This window comes from Trachinotus anak, unplaced genomic scaffold (genome assembly GCF_046630095.1).
Source record: "Trachinotus anak isolate AG129_WGS33_773 ecotype Australia unplaced genomic scaffold, CSIRO_AGI_Tana_v1 ptg000008l, whole genome shotgun sequence".
Classification (NCBI taxonomy): domain Eukaryota; kingdom Metazoa; phylum Chordata; class Actinopteri; order Carangiformes; family Carangidae; genus Trachinotus; species Trachinotus anak.
In genome coordinates this window covers 28146151-28166290 of record NW_027273859.1, presented here as the reverse complement: position 1 = coordinate 28166290, position 20140 = coordinate 28146151, and the positions used below count along the sequence as shown (strand labels likewise).

General features: G+C 40.1%; 1 protein-coding gene across 2 annotated transcripts in view; it reads left to right on the top strand.

Moving 5' to 3' along the window:
- bmp2k (BMP2 inducible kinase) overlaps positions 1 to 20140 on the top strand; it is a 46112-nt gene that overhangs the window by 23688 nt on the left and 2284 nt on the right. Inside the window, exons 5-15 of one of the 2 annotated variants that reach the window (XM_071483968.1) lie at positions 215 to 336; positions 2289 to 2370; positions 5923 to 6055; positions 6494 to 6597; positions 6680 to 6759; positions 7050 to 7198; positions 8587 to 8807; positions 8915 to 9088; positions 10354 to 10610; positions 11253 to 11419; positions 11714 to 11833. In XM_071483968.1, coding sequence (XP_071340069.1) covers positions 215 to 336; positions 2289 to 2370; positions 5923 to 6055; positions 6494 to 6597; positions 6680 to 6759; positions 7050 to 7198; positions 8587 to 8807; positions 8915 to 9088; positions 10354 to 10610; positions 11253 to 11419; positions 11714 to 11833 — 1609 coding nt within the window. Of the gene's footprint in view, positions 1 to 214; positions 337 to 2288; positions 2371 to 5922; positions 6056 to 6493; positions 6598 to 6679; positions 6760 to 7049; positions 7199 to 8586; positions 8808 to 8914; positions 9089 to 10353; positions 10611 to 11249; positions 11420 to 11713; positions 11834 to 20140 lie in introns of both variants that reach the window. The other variant, XM_071483967.1, reaches the window with a different exon arrangement.

Genomic DNA, 20140 nt, shown 5'->3' with positions numbered 1-20140 from the left:
AAACTCTGGGGCTGCAGCTCTGATAGTGAAGTTTTAGGTGTTTCCCCTCAGTGACACTGTCTCCAAATCAACCAGTTATGTTCAACTCCATCTATCACTGTGTATAAACTCTATATTGTTGGTGTATGCTGTTGATTCTTATAAGTGTCCATGCAAAGTTGTCCTTCTATTTTATATATTAAAAATCTAAAACCTCTGTTTATTCCATTACCAGGTTGAAAACATCCTTCTCAATGACCAGCGAAATTATGTGCTGTGTGACTTTGGTAGCGCCACTCACAAAGTTCTACTGCCACATAAAGATGGAGTGACTGCTGTGGAGGATGAGATTAAGAAGTAAGGTTTTTTTATGTTACTCATGCTACTCAACACAGATAAATTAAAATATTTATATATAAATCAAAACTGGCAAGTTTATAATGGCAGGAACCAAATAGAACTGAAGAACTTTACCTGCATTTCAACTGCTTGAACATACTTTCAGGTTTACATCAAGGCAGAGTTTACACTACTGATGAGTCACACTAATGCCTCCAGATTACTACATGTTACTAATGCTTTAACAGAGTTGCAGAGCTGCCTTCCCAACCAGTCCAAAAAAAGAGAGGCAACAACAAAGACTGTTCTAATGAAGAAATTATGCCTAATCTTATTTTCTGAGAGTTTTAATGTAGTTAGATTCAAGACTGAACATTAAGCAGAAAGCACTCAACACAAAAAGTTGAGCTCCTCAGTTTGTTGCTGACTCTGCATTCCTCCAAACATCACATCAACACAAAAGAGTAAATTATGAAGAATTCTGTACCTCTGTGCTTTGTACCATGGGCAAAAAGTGTCAAAACCGAAAATACTGCCTTGTGATAATTTGTTAGTTTTATGTGCCTCAACTTTATGCTTCTATAAATTTGGTGAGAACGCAAACAGGAAAACACAGAACAGATTAAGAGATGAATTTAGTTGCTGGGTAGTTCCACGCACCCTGCTGCAGTCCTGGGTCTGTTTATTTGTGTCCACAAAGCAAAAGCGAAGGCCTGTGAGTCACACAGGAAGCAGATCAGAATACCTCAGTTCTACTGTACACTCACATAACTCTGTCCAGGTAAACCAAAGATAAACACGCTACTGCAAACAATCATACCGCTGCTGATTCATTGCAGGTGATGGTGTTGGTTGATGGTTATTGTGACACACCTTTGTTGTCACTGCACCTGCACATTGGCTGTGTGCGTATATGTATTCTTTTTGTGTACTGTCAAATCACAGCAGTCTGGTCAGATCTGGTTTGTCAACTTTCCCACATTTACAGCCGCAATAAAGGGCAGTGTGTGTGGTGCTTATCAGCAGTATATGGCTGTGTGTAAACTCTCCTCCTCTGTCACAGCGGTCATACAGAAACCACTGGGCCTCTAACCTCTGGTGACTCAGTCAGTCTCCATATTTTCATAACTTAGCTGACTTTATTCCAAAAGCAACCAGCTGCTTCCATCATTATCAGAATGACTGAATAGGAAGCAAAATGTAATGTTTGGCTCTGTGTTACAGTGAAAGATGAACTAGGAAACCTTTGCTGGCAGATTCTGGTCATTTTTGTTTCTGTGCCTCGGTAAAATGAAGCACACATTGTGTCATCAAAGAAAAGTGTGCTCAGCAGTCATGGAAGAAACTAATAACCCACAATAATCTACAGTAAAAGTGACAAAACCAAAATGTAAAAATACTCCATGACATGTTAAAGCTTTTGAAATTTATAGACTCAAAACAGCTAATAAAAAAAAGCATTGGTCAGGTGGCTGGAAACATGACTCTAAAGCTCCTTTTCCACTGGTCAGATAAAACCTGATAAGGCCCACTAACATTGGGCTTTTGTCTGCAATGGAAAAGGGTACAATCGGCATTCACACCCAGGGCAAATGAGCAGTAGACGTGGGTATTCATTGGCTCCAGCTCAGATCGGCACTGATGTAAACACAACACCCGGATGATAATTTTGATGATAATTTTCACCCCTTTTCGTGCTGTTACACCAGAAATACTACAGCTCCACTGCGCTCGGGAATGAAAGAGTGAGCTGCTACCCTGAAATAAGTTTTAAAAACTAGTGTTAAAAAAATACATTATTTCCATTTTAAAATGTGGTTTTGTTGAAGTATAAAGTAACATTAGATGAGGGACAACTACCTCAGAATTACTGAAATACAGAACCTGAATAAATACACTCAGTAACTTTGTTCCACTGGTGGTTAGTCATGTAAAGGTTGAGCTGCCATTCTTGTTGCTGTATCTCACAGGTACACGACCCTGTCATATCGGGCCCCAGAGATGATCAACTTGTATGCAGGGAAAGCCATCACCACTAAAGCTGATATATGGGTAAGATACTACTTTGCGTGTGTGTTATTCACCCTGCAGGGCTGGTTTGTCCTGGCAGTGTCCTGGGCGTCATTCTGCCCCGACGGGTTGCTCAGCTCTCTCGCTCTCTCGCTCTCTTGCTCTGTGTCTCTCTTCCTGGCTCGCCCTGGGCTGTTTGCCTCCACCAGCTCTCCAACAGTGTTTTTCCCTCATAAAACATTGAGCAACATCATTCACAAAGCCAGGACTCCATCTCATCCTCTTCCTCCCTCCCTGCTGCCCATCCTCTTCTATTTTCTCTGCGTTTGAGATAATTAGGCTCACTTGAGGACCTCGATAAGCTCTTGTGAAATGGGCCTCAGCTGATTTGAAGGTGCGAGGCAGAGAGGCGAGAAGAAGGGCTTGGACAGCAGCCATTTTTAGGAGCGGTGTAAATTGATGCACTCCAAACCCAGGGAGTTAAACCAGCCAAAGCCAAAGATGTAGCTGCTGATGGGACACCCCTGGCATATAAAAGTTTTCACTTTGCTTGGACATGTTCTGTTATTTTCCATCTTTGAATCAAGATCACTAATGTGATGTTTATTGTGAGGCATAATATAATAGTATATAAAATGATATAAAGATATATTATATCATATATATTGAGGACAAAAGCCAGAAAGTTGGAATGGGCTGAATTACAAAACTCTTGAGTATAGCAATCAATGTAAAAAATTCTAAAATGAGCAACTGGTCAATCTTTTAAGTTAATGAAAAATTATATGACTGAAATGTAACTTCTTTGTTTAATGAACTTTGCAGACCATTTGCAGGAGTCTATCTTACATGTTTGCATTAGATTGTTCATGATTTTAACACTAATTTGTTTTTAAAAAAAATTAATAATAATAATTGTGTAGTTAATTGGATACTTGCCAGCCAATGACTGTAGCTTTTTCAATGTTTTGGAAACTGTTTTTTTTGCCATTTAATTTAATGCCTCTGCCACTTTGGATGAATAAATCAGTCTGCAGTTATAATGATGTACATGTAAACATTTGCAAATGAACCTACAGGAGCTTTAACTAGGCCTCTGGTTGTAGGATGACTGCTATGGAGGGATGTACAAAAAAAAAAGAAAAAAACATCAGCTTCCTGTCAACTACCCCCCGTGTTTTAACTTCCTGCTCTATGTTAAGCCACATGTTTGAAAATACTGTTTTATACGTTGTGCGTCACACAAATGTCATATGCATTTATTCATGCATTTTGGGGTTGCTGGTGGATATACTGTCTGACTCAGATTAGGAGTTTAATATCAGACTGGATTAGCTTGTTGAGTGGAGAACTGTGAAGAATATCTGTCTTCAGATTAGTGCGCTTAAAGGAAAACATTCCCTAAATGCTGTGGCTAATTCCAAAGTCTCTTTCATCTCCAACTGCATCATCAGCAAAAAGATGCCCGAGCCAAATATAGCCCCGACTGAATATATGATTTGGGAGCAGAGCACTTTTGCATGTGGATTTGTTTGGACAGCCATATTGCCAGGGGAGCAGACTCCGGCCTGTTTTTAAGAGCAGCTTTTTAGCCAGTGACATAAGGAACATTAATTCTTTGCTAAGCAGTCCTGTGCAGCTCAGTTGGTAAAGAAAGGCAACAACGCTGCCAGGTTCAGGGCTTCACTAACATCTAGAACAGACTGTAGCTGACCTGTTAAGAGGCGGTAGAAGTCTGCAGTGATCAGCCACAACATTAAAACAGGTAGCTGGTGTTAGTGTTGTGGCTGATCGGTGTATTATTTGACTTTCAAGCCATGAAGCCGTGGAAAATTATTGAAAACTACAAAATCCATTTTAAATCACATTATTTTTGGTTCAGAATGAAATGGGTCATGGTTATTAAATAACCACAAGCCATAAAACCGTTACATGTTTTAATGTTGTGTATTTTTATGTCTCCACGTCAGCCACAGCCAGAGCTGGAGGCTTATTGTTTTTGGGTTGTCCATCCATCTGTCCCAGACTTCAGTGACGCCTTGAGGGAATTTCTTCCAATTTGGCACAAAAGTTCACTTGGACTCAAGGACGAACTGATTACATTTTTGTGGTCAAAGGTCAAGGTCACGATGACTTCACAAAACATTGTTTTGGCCTTGTGAACTAAACATCTTGAGAACTCCTCAAGGGAAACCCATCAAATTTTGCACAAATGTCCACTTGGACTCAAGGACAAACTGATTAGATTTTGGTGGTCAAAGGTCAAAAGTTTCACATTAAAATTTCACACAAATTGATAATATTTTCTTATGACTCTGCATAAACAGGGACGTAATCTGTAACTAGTCTGAGTGGCAGAGGCATACAACCTCGAGGTGGTTATTCTGGTTTCACGTTTATTTCCTGTACATGTGATGAGTACTGATGAGTACTGCAGCTAAGTTACCCTCTAGACTTGGGAAAAAAGTATAGGTTGTATATTGTAACACTAAATTAACTAGCCAGTTACAACTTGTGCCTACTTCCTATATCAATATCACTGTTATGACCATTCCTGCCTTATATGCTGTTGTTCCACCGTGTTCTGCCAAAATGGCTCCAACCTGCCAAGACAGTACCTCTAAAGGTTCCCTGTGGTATCTGGCAACAGATCCTTTAGTCCAGTAAGTTGTGAGGTGGAGCCGCAGTGGATTTAGTTGTCTGGCCTTAATAGTTTGGCTTTTGTCGAAGCCACTCAGGTTGTAACATCTGCCCATTTCTCTCACAACACTCCAACACTCTGACTACAAGAACCGACTGTTGACCAACTGTCTAATGTATGCTCACCTTCACGTGCACCGTTGTTATGAGATAATCAACATTATTTGCTTCATCTGTGAGTGGCCATAATGATTTTGCTCATTGGTGTATAGACTTCCTGTATCTCCTGTTGATAAAAGGAGTGTGAAACTTGATCTTTCATTTTCTTTTTTTTCTTCCTTGATTCGAAACAACGCAAACATTAAGTTAGAAACCATTAGTTATTCAGCGAACGTGTTCAGCAGTGGCTGTATCTTGATAGTGTCAAGGTAGTGAGGGAAGTACCTGAAATTCTGACAGTCCCAGTCATAGTTTCTCTTTTTCAATGTGTATCTTTTCAACTGTTTCGTATTTTCCGGGCTGAATATTGAAACTCAAGACTTTTTCAGTGCCGAACAAGATAAAATATGTCTGCGCCAACTATCAGATCTATCATGCATTCAAAGTTAGCATCAAATATTGGTTAGATTCATTATCTTTTTGACTTACTCTTTGATCAGATATTTCCTTTGTTGGATCATAATTTTACTGATTTAAAGCGTGTGTTATGTAAATGATAAATTCCTTCATAGCTCTTTTGTGTTAAGACAAAATGAAGCTGTGATGCATTTGAGATATTTGTTACAAATAACATGTTCTAAATTCTCAAAGAAAGGAATTTTAAGTATATAGGGCAGTATAATGTGGTATGCAAACGTAGGTATTGTGTTGGCGCCGGCATTGAAAATTTCAAGTGATACCACTAAAAGTCGCTGGGCTCAGGTGTTTTTCAAGGCTGTTTCTCTTTCTCCACAGGCACTTGGATGCTTGTTGTACAAGCTGTGTTTCTTCGCACTTCCATTTGGGGAGAGTCAAGTTGCCATATGTGACGGAACCTTTATCGTTCCAGATAACTCCAAATTCTCCTTCAAGTTGCACTGCTTAATCAGTAAGTTGGGCTGGTTGACCATAGATTTATAATGTCAGAATGTGATTTCTAATGATTTTGATTGATTGAGTTCATTGATTATTACATCAGAATTCCTTTCAATCACTGTTTTACTGAATCAGACAATGTAGAAAAGGTGTGCTTGAGTTGCAAAGGTGCACAACAGTTAGTCTGTGAATGTGTTAGACACATACTGGAACTTGCTTTTACACAACTTGGCCTGTTTGAACCAGTCATGGACTGTCAGTCATGGCAGCCTTGTTTGCTTTCAAGCTTTTCACTTCTCCACATGTACACAGTGGTGGAGCTTCCTTTTTTAATTGTTTGGCCAACAGCTCCACCAAGTGGCAAAAGAGAGAAGATGCACATCAACTGCAATAAATCAGCCAGTGTTGTTTTGCACAGCATGCTGTATAAGATGACCTCTGTCTGTTCCAGGATATATGCTCGAACCAGACCAGGAGAAGAGACCAGACATTTACCAAGTGTCTTACTTTGCCTTCAAGTTAGCTGGAAAGGACTGTCCAGTGCCAAATCTCTTTGTAAGTCACTGTAACGAAGCAATCAGTGTGGATTTAGCCTTTGCAGTCATTTTCTTGTTAACGTAAATCTTCTTTTTTCCAGAACTCTCCCATCCCCACGTCGCTCCCAGAGCCTCTAACAGCCAGCGAGGTTGCTGCTAAGAAAAGTATGACTAAAGCCAGGTACTGCTGAGTTTTCTTCTTTTAGTTTTTCTTTAAAATAGATGATAATATATGATAATAAGATATAATAGAACAATATAAGGAAACTCAAGGTTGATGATTAGCACGTTCAAACTTTAAAGAATAATTTGTCAGGCTAATGAAAAAGAATAAATTAAAAGCAGAAGAACGCATCAGACATCAGGATGGTACAGAATGTAGACCTTGCTGGACATACACAAGACATTGAGAGAAAAACTTCATTGGTATTAAAGAAAATCAAACCACAACTTCTGATTCCCTCTCTCCAGGATAACAGACTCTGTCGGCCCTACGGAAACATCAATAGCTCCCAGACAGAGGCCGAAGGCAGCAAACAGTAACGTCCTGCCCCTCACCAACACTGTCACCCCTGTCAAGATGACCATGCCTTCAGCACCCGTCAGCAACGGCCAGAAAGGTTTGCAGAACATGAGAGACACAGATATTTTATATCTGTACATTGTGTTGCAGCTATGGTGTGATCACGACACAAAAAAATGGAAATAAAATTGAATTTTAAATTGAGAAACTGACTCTGTACATGACAGTACATAAATTCAGAAAACTAAAAGAAGGTAGTAGAGAAAAAACAATCCCGAAGTTCTTTTTAAAGTTGGGTAACTTTTGACATTTTAAATGGTACTTTTAGAAAAAAAAACATCCATCTCAAAAACATAATTAATACAGCATAAAGTTGAGAATGTATCACTTGCTACTATTTATAGGTGTCAAATAAAATCAAACTTATCAAGTAGACTCCCTTGTACCCTATTTTTTGATGTGTCAAATGTGCACGTTTTGAACTGAGTGCTCATGTGATGTCCATGAATTCTGGGGCCAGTTGCACAAAGCACCTTAAGTTTCCTACTTAAGTATGACACTTAAGGTTGAATTTCTCCTTAGCTGAGGGAGTTACTTAAGGTTGTCGCTCAGGTTTCCTTTGTTCAGTAAAAATGTTAAGGCATTTACAGCAATGAAACCGATTTTACAGTTGTAAAAATTCTACAGTTTCCATGGAGACCACTGGTCTGCTTGCATTAGCGCTTGTGATACCGGTTATCATCTGTCCTGTTATTGTCTCACAAAGCTGGCCTGCAGAAGGAAATAAGGCAAGACAAAAAATTGGTCAGAGGAGTAAAAGGTGAAACTTCTAGAGGATTATAACAAAATAAAACACAGTGTTCAGCAGGTAAGAGTATTTATCACTCAGTGAATGACACAGCACACAGACATGAAATATTACACCAGTAACTTACTGGAAAGATCCCATAGCACAAAACCGCAGGACAATCATTAACTGCAAAAGAAGCTGGAAGAGCACAGCTGTGGAAAGTAGAGTGATCCAGCTCTAGATGGACAAATCATAAACTGACTGCTGATCAGATCTATAGAGAAAAATCAGTTCCTCATCATCATCCTCTTCATTTATCACCTTAAACTCAGCCATGTTGCAGTTAAGATACAGTCAGTGGTACCTTAAGTTTTCTTTCCTTAGTTTGGTCACTAAGGTCTTTAATGCAACTGCTAAACTTACTTTAAGTGATTGACTTTAAATATAAGACCAAGATAAGGAGAAAACCTTAAATACTTAAGTGAACATTTTAAGGAAACCTTTAGGAGAAGACTTAGGGTGTTTTTTTTAAGGAAATCTTAACATTAGCGTTTTGTGCAGCTGGCCCCTGGTGTTCAAGCCTTTTGTGTTTTCATGATGACTGCAATGACGGGCTTTCAGTTTACTCCTGTTGACTTCTGTGCTCCATGTGACATTCAAAGTAGTAAATCCATTGATCCATCTCGTCTACTCAGCTCCCACCCCCGGCTCAGGGCAGCCGTCCATGCAGCCCCAGCCCAGCAGTCAGCAGCACCGAGTCCTGCAGCAGCTACAGCCCGGAGACCTGCGTCTACAGCAGCTGCAACAACAACAACAACAACATCACCACCACCACCACCAACAACAACAACAACAACAACAACAACAAGCAGTGCAGCAACAACATGCAAATGCACAGCAACTCCAATACCTCCAGGTACATCCAACACAAACACACAAATCAAAGTCATTGCTCAACAGCTCCTCTGGAGCGGGCATTACAGGAAAGGTTCAGACTTTGAATCTGTTTCCAACTCTTGTCAGTACCAACAGGCTGTGCAGCAGTCACTCCAGCTTCAGCAGCAGCAGGCCCTGCTCCAGCAACAACAGCAGATGATGATGCAGCCAATGTACCAGCAGCAGGTTGCTCAGGCCCAGGCCCAGGCCCAGGCCCAGGCCCAGGCCCAGGCTCAGGCTCAGGCTCAGTACGCAGCCATGGTGAGTTCTGTCAGAGATCTGAACCTGGTACCACACATGTCAAAGCTCTAATTGGATTTGCTTTCTGTGCTAAAGTGGACACCCATCAAATTACATATGCTTTTGTTTGAAGCCATTGAAGCATTTGAGGATGCTTTAAACTCAAAATCATGACAGAATCTCAGAACAGAAGATTTTATCCAAAACTGCAATAAATAGTTTGAGCAAATGACAGCGAAACACATGGAGACGCAGCATGAAACACCACAGAGCTGAATTTTTCTTTTAATGTCAGAATGGCCTAAAATTGCTCTCTGTTCCAAACACTGGCAGCCAGTCCGCTTTCAGTCGAATCACTCCATGTCTGTGCCAAGCAGCATTGGAAGCAGACGCTCAAACTTCCTACTGACTCTGTCCAAATATTCAGAAAACTAGTATTTACACAGCTACTGAATCAAACACACAAACACAGGTCCTCCAAATGCACACTGTTAGGGCGGCGCAATTTTTAGTCTTGTTTCCCACCGAACGCGTACCATCTGTTTTATTTCAGAGGCAATCTGGTCTGAGCAAAGCCACGAGGGGATCGAACAGAGGGTGAAATCGAGCAGTTTCCTCTGTGTTGCATCCTGACATATGAAGCAGTTCACAGACAGGACAAGAGAGCACCTCTCAGAATTACTGTTCTTATTCCCAGGAAACCTGCTAAATGTTTAAAAAGCAGCATTTTCACTGTGAACTTCAACCTGCGCCTTATTTTGATGACAAAGCTTTGCTAAGTCACAGCAAATTTTTATTATGATTTAATAACAGACTTTATTTGTACACTTCCTTAAAAGCACAACAGTGATGTGCTTTCTTTTAAAAACATGGAAAAGGATGGAGCAACAGCAACATTTAACTTGGGACTCATTTCATCTCCTTTAGAGAATTCACATAAAAGTCCTTGTTATATTCAGAGACCTGCTTGGTGCTACTCTGCTGTATATCAGATTGTTGAAATGAGGAAGTTTTGAATCTGACTTCTCTAATGGAGAAGCTAAGTGTCAGTCAGTGTTTGAGGTGATCTTTGTTGCATTTGGAAATACGTGTTCAGTTTGGTGTCCTACGTGCTGTTTGACTTTCATTCCCTCATCCCTCCCCTCCACTGTGTCCCCAGCTTTCCAAATCCAGAACTGGTTTCTAACAACATTTCATCATCTTGTTGCCATCATTGTGCGCCATGAAATCAAATGTCCGTCCCTCATTCCCTCCCCCCTCTTCTCCCTCTCTTCCGTCCCTAACAGCTGCACCAGTACCAACAGGCTTTTGTCCAGCAGCAGCAACAACAACAACAACAACAGCAGCATCACCAACATCATCAACATCAGCAGCAGCAGCAGCATCATCCCGCTCAGCAGCCTCTCCCCTATATGTCCTCCCCTCTTGAGTTCCAGATCTCCCTGGGTTCCTTTAACGCAACCACACCCACTGCCGGGACAGGAGCTGGAACTGGCCAGATTGGGGGGCTATCACCTGTGGATCCCTCTTACACTAACCCCAGGTAACATCCCCTGAACTCATTGTGTTGGTTCAAAGGTGAAACCAGATCAAGAATTGGTGCTATGTCAAGACCTCCATGATTAAGTATCAGTTTTCAGTTTTCACAAATAGATTCAGGCCTTTAGTCATGATGAAGTACTTTCAAATGTCAGCTGTACTGAGAATGAAAAGAATATGTAATGCCATCGATACTGGAACATTGTCTTGTTGTCTTGTTATAAGATCTCTGGAGCATTCAGCCACATTTTGTGGCCTTTTTAGGTTTAGGAAGTTAGTTTGGTTTCCAAAATACTGGCGTCAAATTAACCATGATTTTTAATTGTGGAACCTATTTTTAATCGTGTAACTTTTTTTATTGTTTTTTGGGGGTTTTTTAATAATATAAAAGCAAATTTGAGCAAAGAAAGACACATTTTTTGCAAGGTGCAAAGGTGACAGAAAAGGTATTAAAATGTAAATCTACACTTTTGTCACTTCACCATTGTATACATTTTGTTTCCTGGTGAAACCTCCTCATCTCCAGGATTTCCAGCCCCTACAAAGCAGAAATCTTTGAACCTTCTGGGCTTTAAGTGTGATGTCGTCTCATCATCCTCATGACAAAGCTGTGACGTGGTGTTTTATTGTCCACCCTCCGCAGTAGAAACCCCCTTCTTGCCTCAGACGGGATCACCCCACCCTCTCAAAGCTGCAACAGCACAGTCAGTAACCCCCCCGACATGTCAGGCTGGAACCCTTTTGGAGAGGACAACTTCTCCAAGTTGACGGAGGAGGAGCTGATCGACCGGGAGTTTGACATGCTTAGAGCAAGCAAGTGACCCATTTACTCTTAAATTCTTCATTTACAGCTAAAGGACATTTTTACACAGGATGCAGCTTGAAATAAAATAAATAAGCAGATTTACTTTTCCCATATGTCCACCAGTGAGGTTATGTTTTCAGTTGAGTGCCAGTGCTTTATTGTCTGTTCAGTAGTTGCTTTATGGAGTTTCTACAAAACGTAGATGAAAAAAAGGAAAGTGCTGAACTTAGTTGAAAGAAAATAACATAATTAGAGGATTGTGCAGTTTAAATGGAGACTGACCACTGACCTTCCACTCACAGACAAGCCAGTGGAGAGAACAGCCAGTGTGGAAACAGACCGACCGCAGCCAGCAGCCTCCACCACCAAGCCTGTCCCACCAGAGGACCTGTTTGGCTCAGTCCCGTTTGTGGCCAGCGCAGGCAAGTCTTAGAGGAGTCTCTACCATGAGGACCCAACACTGTGGAGCCACCTGCCCCCACCCCCCCCCCCCCCCCCCCCACCCCTCCACCCCCCTCTCTGCTCTCACCTGACCTCCAGTCAGGAGCTCCTTTGCCACACAGACCCCACAGTGGGGCCTTAGAAACCAATGATCAGTCAGATTTTTGTTTTTGTTTCCCATTGTTCGTCAGCAGGTTAGATGTGCTTCTGTTGTCAGTGTAAAGTCTAACGAAAAGGTGCTCTTCTGTGAGAAACGCAGGTGTTGCAGGAACGTCAGGGAAGTAGTAAAACCACTTTCTGAATTCACTGCAATCAGCTCTGGCTTCTAATACTGGTGATCACTTCGCTGCCTTGCAGTAACAAACCTTTATGCAAGTCAGCTGGAAGAAGTGGGTGGAGCAAGACACTAACTCTGCCAGGGTTTGGGGTTATATTCCCTGTCTAGATCAAATGGCTTGAGCAAGGTACTAAAACATAAGCGTCTCACTACACGGCTATAAAAGTATACTCTCATGGTGAGTCACTCGCTTACAATTAGATGTTTTTGTTTTTTTCAGTGCATAAAAAACTTTGGTGACGAAAACTTCCAACTCACTGTGCCAAACCAGGAACACAGGCGGATAAAATGGTGTAGTTCCACTGGCACCAAAAGCAATATGAACACAACAAGGCCGAAGAAACAACCTGTCAGTGTAAAGAACATGAAACATGGCTGGTACTAATGAGGGCTGAGTGATGTCGCAAAGATATGCACCATAGAATATACAACAGTTCTCCCTCACTGGTTACAAACATTAACAACAGGCGATCTAATTAAAAACCTGGCTTTAAAAAAAGGTCATGAATCATAAGCATTGATTTCTCATGACTTCTGCTTGCTAATATCTCTATTTTCCTTTCATTCCAGAGGTCAAAGGTTAACTAGTGGGTGTAGCCTTTGGTATCAGTTTGTTCCTGATCCTGTTTTTTTTTTTTTTTGTTTGTTTGTTTGTTTATTCTGCTCCTCCCACAGTAATTATATTGAATGTTAAAGGTCCCATATTTTACACATTTCCAGTTTTTTATTTGAAGTGTTGATATCCAAAAGAAGATATCTATGGTTTTAAGAACCAGAAACTAAGCTCTAGTAACAACAGGTCAGTTAGCCAATCTTGGCTCACTCAGAGAAACCAAATCCTGCAAGGTTAGATGGTGGGTCCAGGTGGGTGGGGCTTCAGGCGAGTTTGTTGTGACATCACAAAGTTCCAGAAGTCCTGACGGCTGGTTTTAAGGCTCAGTTTCTGAATACAGGCTGTGTGCATTTCTCTGTGGATTGAAGCTTTGATATTTTCACAGTATTAATATAGAACCTGGACCTGCTTTATAATCACAAACACATGGACATCTACCTTTATATAATATCAGAATCAGAATCAGTTTTATTATTATTATTTATATGGGACCTTTAACTACCTGTTACTCGTTTTCTGCCTCTGTTGATTCTTCTTCAGATGCTCTAATGATCCAGCTCCATGTTGTACAAACAGGGCTGTGATTTCTGTGATATCTAATAATCCTGAATCTCATGTGAGTCCCTCCCTCCTCAGCGTTGTTCAGCAGATTTTAAGTCATCCAAGCAAAATCCTAATTAATTTGGAAAAAAATCAACTCTCACATTATGATGTCACACATTCCAGTTGAACCCAGACTTGATCGCTCAGCCCTGGTACTAATAAACCCCAACTGGGGTAAAACAGACAACACTTGAACTTCCAAAGCTGTGGCTCTTTGCCATTGTTTACATTAAAAATGCCGCTAACTCTCTCCGGCCATTGAAACTACAATGCAAGGATTCCTCACCAATTGCAAACTGTCGAGATGAAGCCTCAAATGCTCTCATGTGGACTGCACTTTACTGTGGAGGACGATGTTAACATCCACTCTAATATAACCTGATAATTAGTTCTTATTTGGCTTAACTAACCTGTTGACCTGCATGTGGTTTAACCCTAACACAGATCATAGCCATGGTAAAACAATGTGAATATCAAAGTGCAGTATTTCTACATATATTACATCGGTGGCAGCAATAAGCTTCTGTGCCTCTGTACTCTTCCTGCTCCTTAAATGTGAATTGGTAACTGTTTTGATAGGCAGTTTAGAAACGCTGTTTGTAACTCAGAATATATTTAATGATAAACAGAACCAACGCTAAAGCGCTTAGATATTTTCTAGAGGAGAGCAAGAGATAGATTTTTTTTTTTTTCTACAGTAAATTCATCTCGTGTCCTTAAACATGCAGGCTTAATGCAAGTCCAGTGGCTACAGTCTAGAGTAGAGTAAGACAAGATAATGATGCAATATAACCCTCTAAGCACTTGAATGTAAGTGTGGAAATATTCTATTGTCTTCACTTGTTCCTTAACAAATATAAAATTCTATCTGAGTTCAAATTGGATCAAAGGAAAAACCAAAAAAAAAGCAACCAAACAGATTTAAGGGACTTTTTGTACTGAATTTAAAACCCAGAAAGTTCAAATAAACATAAACCCACTTTGTTGGGGCTGGGTCTCATTCCTACAGGCTGGCATGAAAAAATTTATTATTAATTTTGGATCAGCCTTTCAGCTTCTTGTGTTCGTGCCGTCACAGTGTGTCAGTTTGTTGTTTCAGTTACAGGTGATTTGTTAGGGTGTTTAATATTCCTTAGTGTGCAAACACACTGCCAGCAACTTAGAGACCGCCCTGTCTTCAGTGAGGTCGTGCTCTCTCTGGTGGCGTCTGTGTCCTGATCTGGTTCAGCTTTGGTCACATCACCAGTGTTGGATCAGCTGTTAATGTTTGTGTTTTACTTCCAATAGCAGGACATTTCTCAAAGGCAGAGCTGCTGCAACAGGAGCTCTAGTTTCATGATTTAAACTCCATCCTCAAACCACTCGATTGTGCTTCTGTCTGCAAACTACTGAAGACACTGAGCAGTTTAGAGGGAAACATGGGCCGCTTCCTTCGGGAAAACCGAAATGAGACGGTCTGGTCTATGGAGGATTTTACTTTGCGTCACCAGCTGTGCCCACCCTTACCAGCTTACCGCAGCTCCTGTTGCCTAGCAACCTTGACAACAGTAATTTTCACAAAAAATTGAGGTTTTAAGTTCCTTGGTTTTAACAGTTGTACCGTTAGCTGTTGAACTGAACTGAAACTGAATAGTTAGATTTAAAAGTTTAATCCTCTGGCTCTCTGTCGGTGTTGGTTTCTTTCATTACCAGTGTGCAATGAATCTTGGGATAGGTTGGAAAGGGGGAAGAAGGATGCATTTGACGCAGCCTTTGAAGTGGGAAGCTTCATCTATGTTTGCACTGATTTCCCCCTTTACATTGTTGCTCTGTGATTCTCCAATGTAGTTTCTTCCCACAAACTGATGTGACTCAAATTGATATCATAAAGTCATACACAGATTATTTCCAAGACGTTTGAGAGACAAGCACTCAGCCTGTGAGACTCGTGTTATTGCAGTGTTTGGCTTTACTGGTCAACAGCCTGTGCAGAGCAGCTCTGTATGGGTAGAATTCAACAAGGCCTGACTTTGATGAGTCCCAGATTCTACACGACTGTCTCATGTTGTGCCAACAGAAACATTTGAAAGATGATAAAAAATTTCACACAGTGACTTTAGAAATCTTCGTCCAGTCAACCAGCGAGCACGGCGAGACAGTGTGACAGCGGTGAAGTTGCTGGTGGTGCCACTGCACTTTTCTTTTTTCTAAGAAGAATATGGGTTTCTTTTATCGTGGAGGTCGCTCGAGTTTCCATTTGTAGATACAAAGTGCCTTTGTGTCACATGTTTATTTACCTGACCAACAAAGCTGACAGAGCTTTTTTCCCCAGTGATTACAAACGAGATGCATTAGCTAAAGAATTAACTTAGAATTGAACTTAGCAGCAGTTTTGTTTTCCTCAACTCTCAAAGGAAAGAAATGAAAAGCAGCCTGCAGGTAAATGAGCGTTTTAAATTTATCTGGCACTGATGAGTGAGAGTAACTGTTCACCTCTGCAGGTATCCAGCTCAGTCACAGAGGTCTGACTAAAAAGTGTGTGGGCTGGTAAAGTGCTGGAGTCTGGTGAACGAATGATTCTCCTGTCTTGTACATTATATTCTGACATAATGTAGATCAGGTGAATAGGGCTTTCACGAGAACTGACACAAGTTGGTGCTCTGAACGTGTTTAGAGTTCACTGCAGTTATTGTTGTATTCTGTCGAACCCCCCAGGCTGATGGCACATTCTGTAGTGTAAATGTTCATTTGTGATGAGAGGAACGCTTGATGACAGCGTTCTTATGATATCAGTCAAAATGGTCAACATTTTGATTTTTGATTTTTTTTTTTTTTTTTAAATTGAATCCATACAATCCTAAAGGGCTGTATGTTTGTTAATCCTCATTGTGCTGCTGTTATTCCGCCTTAGAGCAGCATGTGAGCGGGACCCATCTTAGTCGTCCATGCAGAGATCAATCATACACATTGTTGTACAGACACATTAACACACTTAGCTGAAGGTAAGTTTAAAGATAACAGTTAATGTCGCCTGATGGCTCCGTTCCACCTCATGTCTCCGCTCATATCACTGCCTGCTTTTATTGGACCTCTGTGGGGAAAAAAAACTGCTTCATCTCAGTTTAATTGTTTTTTTTTTATTATTATTTGAGTTGTTTCTTTTCATTTTTCATTCATTAAGACAGCCATACTCAGAAACATCTTGTTCATGTGTATTGGTGGATGGACTTATAGTTTGGACAGGTGAACCATCAAAGCCAAAAACAAAGCAAAAGGGACAACCAGAGCCATTAACTGCACTTTATTTTCCTTTTTTATTTTTTTAAAGTGCGAGAAAACATGAAACATTACTGTCCCAGGCTTTGTGGGACGAAACACGCAAACATACACATTGAACATGTTGTTATATTTTGTTTACATCTGCAAGTTTTCTGTGCTTTTCCCCCTCTCTGTCTCGGGGTTTCCCCCTTTCTAAGAATTTTACTGTCAGCTTTATATCCTGTTGAGGAATTAGCGGCCCCAGATCACTAAAGTTTGGAGACTTTTTATTTGAATTAATTCTCAGTAGAAGTGTTCTCTTCAGTTTTAGTTGTAGTAGATCTCAGCAGCTCCTGGTACCTCTTCTGCAGAACGGATACGACCTATAGATAAATAAGTTGTCTTATACATATCTTGTTTTTGCAGCAGACTATGTAAAAGGTCCTGTATCATACTGTGAGTGTGAATGTATTTCTTTATAGAATGTTACTGATAAATAAAAACCATTCAAAATCAGCATTCACTTTGATTCATTTTTTATAGCTCTGTAAAGTATCGGAAAGTTTAGCGTTTTCTCCACCACTACACTACGAGCAAGATGTTCCTGATGTTAACATGGCTGTCTTTACTGCGAGCGAGCCGCTGTCCAATCAGACTCCAAACCAAACCAGTGTCACAGAGTCAGAACACATGTTAATGTGCAGTAATGATGACCCCCAGGTGTGTGACCCATTCAAACATACGCAGCTTGCTCTGTGAGACTGTTAAAGCCCTGATGGGGATAAACGTCAGTGGTGCATTTAAGTTTGAATATTTTCTGTCCAAATTTGATTGTTTTTTTCTTTTTAAAAAGAGCCCAGTTACTGGTCACATGACCTTATTTTGGTGACCTTAATTTCCTCATGTTTATCCATTTGTACACTTGAGTGTTTCCTTCTGTCTATAGTCTCATTTCAGTTGTGCAAGTCTGTGCAAATCACACTCAGTTCAGGAAGGCTCAACTCAGGTGGAAGCATCTGAGTGTGTTTTTAAAATGGTAAAAAAAAAGAGAAATTCCTTAATTATCTGAATGAACTTCAAACTCGTACTGAAAAAAATTACCCATAAGGCTATGAAATGTATATATTTCAAAAAAAGGACTGAAACAAGTTACATGAATAATTTATATTCTCCTTTAGTAGCTGCATGATGATAATCTCATTAACCAGCTATAGGACTGAACCATATGCAAAAAAAAAAAAAATCTTTCAATATTTGTATTTCACATTCACTGAGAAAAAAAAAATTAAAATGATGATGATGTGATTTTTGCTGGGGTCAGTACCAAACTCTGTAGCTTCATTTATGGTCTGTTGTGACATGTTTTCCCTTTGCTGAAAAACTGCAGCTCCTGTGATTTGGATATTACACTTATTGAGATTTCACTAACATTTCGATTAATTTTTCAGCTCTACCCAGCTGTTATTTGATTGATTTAATATACAGAGCAGCTTGTATACAATATATAGTTGTTGGTCAGTCTCTGCTTAAACCCTCTGATCTAGTTCACTTTATGTAGAGGGACGTGGTATTGAAATATTTCACCAAACATGTTGTGAAAGGTCACATCATGTGACCCTGATCATTCCTCTGCTTTGCTAATTGATAATTAATCCATCTAATCCTGTTAATCAAGACTGAACAGGCAGACTTTTATTCTGTTAAAGCCACAGTAACAAACTATCAGGACCCCTATTTTTCTTGAAATGACTGAGGTCGTTTTCTTCATCCTTTCACTGTGTAACATTTAATTATTCCTCCTAAAAGACACAATGAATCCTCCCGTGTCAAAGTGGAAAGACATTAACCTCCATCTGGGAAGTTACTGAAGTGATCATGTAGATATTAGAATGAAATAGTGGAGATGAGATTCTCCCTGATACAAACCGAAGCTGAGGTGTCGTCTCAAACTGAATCAGCAGTTTAAAGGAGCCAAACTCAATGTTCCTGAAGTTTTATCCTCAAACAACTTCAAACAGTCCAGTTTGCACAGAAATATAAATCCACTTCTACATTGACTACAATGGTATGAAAATGAAAAATGTCTTATATTAGAAAAGCTAGAACCAGGCAACATTTTACATTTTCTGATTAATGACTTAAACAATTAAATATCCAAAAATGTTGATGTATTTAATTTTATTGCCTCTCTGGGAGCTTTGTCCTCCCAGTATTTAAAATAGTCAACTCCATCATCATCATTTTGCTGTGGACAGGACTGGTCTGTACTTGAGTGAGCTCTCGGTTCAGTCAGTCTCGTAAATGTTGGCCCCTCAGCAGCTTCATCAAATCGATCTGGGTCCAGTGAAAGTTGCTGCATGTGTGACGAGGTTTCTCTAAGCTCCCCCCCGCTGTCGGACCTTTCTATCAGATTTTCTCTTCATCATATAAGCGAAAAATCTCACCCCTTATTTATACCTGTAATCCTTCCGTAAATCTGTGTCAGTCCAACATCTCTCATGATTAAAGATGTTTCTATTGTTTGGTGAGATCGCCTCAGTCTGAGAGGTGAACATGATTAAGTTATAATCTGGGTCCTGCTGGGTTGTGCGAACAGATGCAGAGCACCTCGTGTTTGCTGTGTTATTATATTTTATACCAGACTTTTTTTCATCTTTTATTGCTGCCTTGTTTCATCTATCAACAACAAAGCTTTTGGCTAATCTGTCATCACGTCCTGCCAGTTTGGATGATTCAAGACGTGGAAAGGTTTCCATTTTCGTGTTCACAGCAGGGGGCCCTTTCTCTGCTCTCTAATGTAGAACTTCCACTAATAGGGAACAATAAATTGGCTCATTGTGCATGGCACAACTTATTTTCAATATAATTGGAGACTATCCACTTGCTAATTAGACTAATTTCTAAGTTGCCGTTATGCAAATCTCTTGGAAATAAATTTACACAAGGCACAAATTTTTTCATCAAATGCCAAATGAGTAAGAATTTATAGAAATGCAGAAGGAGTGGTAATTACTGAACAAAGCTTTATTTTTTAAGTCTAAAGGAAGTGACTGACAGCTTCAATCTTTTACCAAGAGATTTGAATTTAAAAGCAATTTTGTGAATCTTGAAAAGCTGGGCATCTTATTTCTCTGGCCTATAATCCTGCTCTTCTTACTGCAGAGTCAGAGTAGAGAAGTCAGAGCAGCTTTCAGACCATATTGAGTTTTGTGATTCTCCTTCGTCGCTCCTTCTGCTTCATTATTAGACAAACTGTTGGGATTTGTATTTGTGGACTTGGGGAAATCCAAATGGAAGCCAAGTAATCCTGATTTCAGTAATGCCACATATTACACAGGCCAAGAGGTATTATTAGGAAATGAAAACTTGTACCTCTGGTATCAAGATTCTCCTTTTTACTCATGCTTTTATGTAAAACTTAATTAAACTTAATCAAAAAATCTGCAAGAGCATGAGGTAAACAGCTGAAATGCAAATTCAAGTAAACCCAGACTCTTA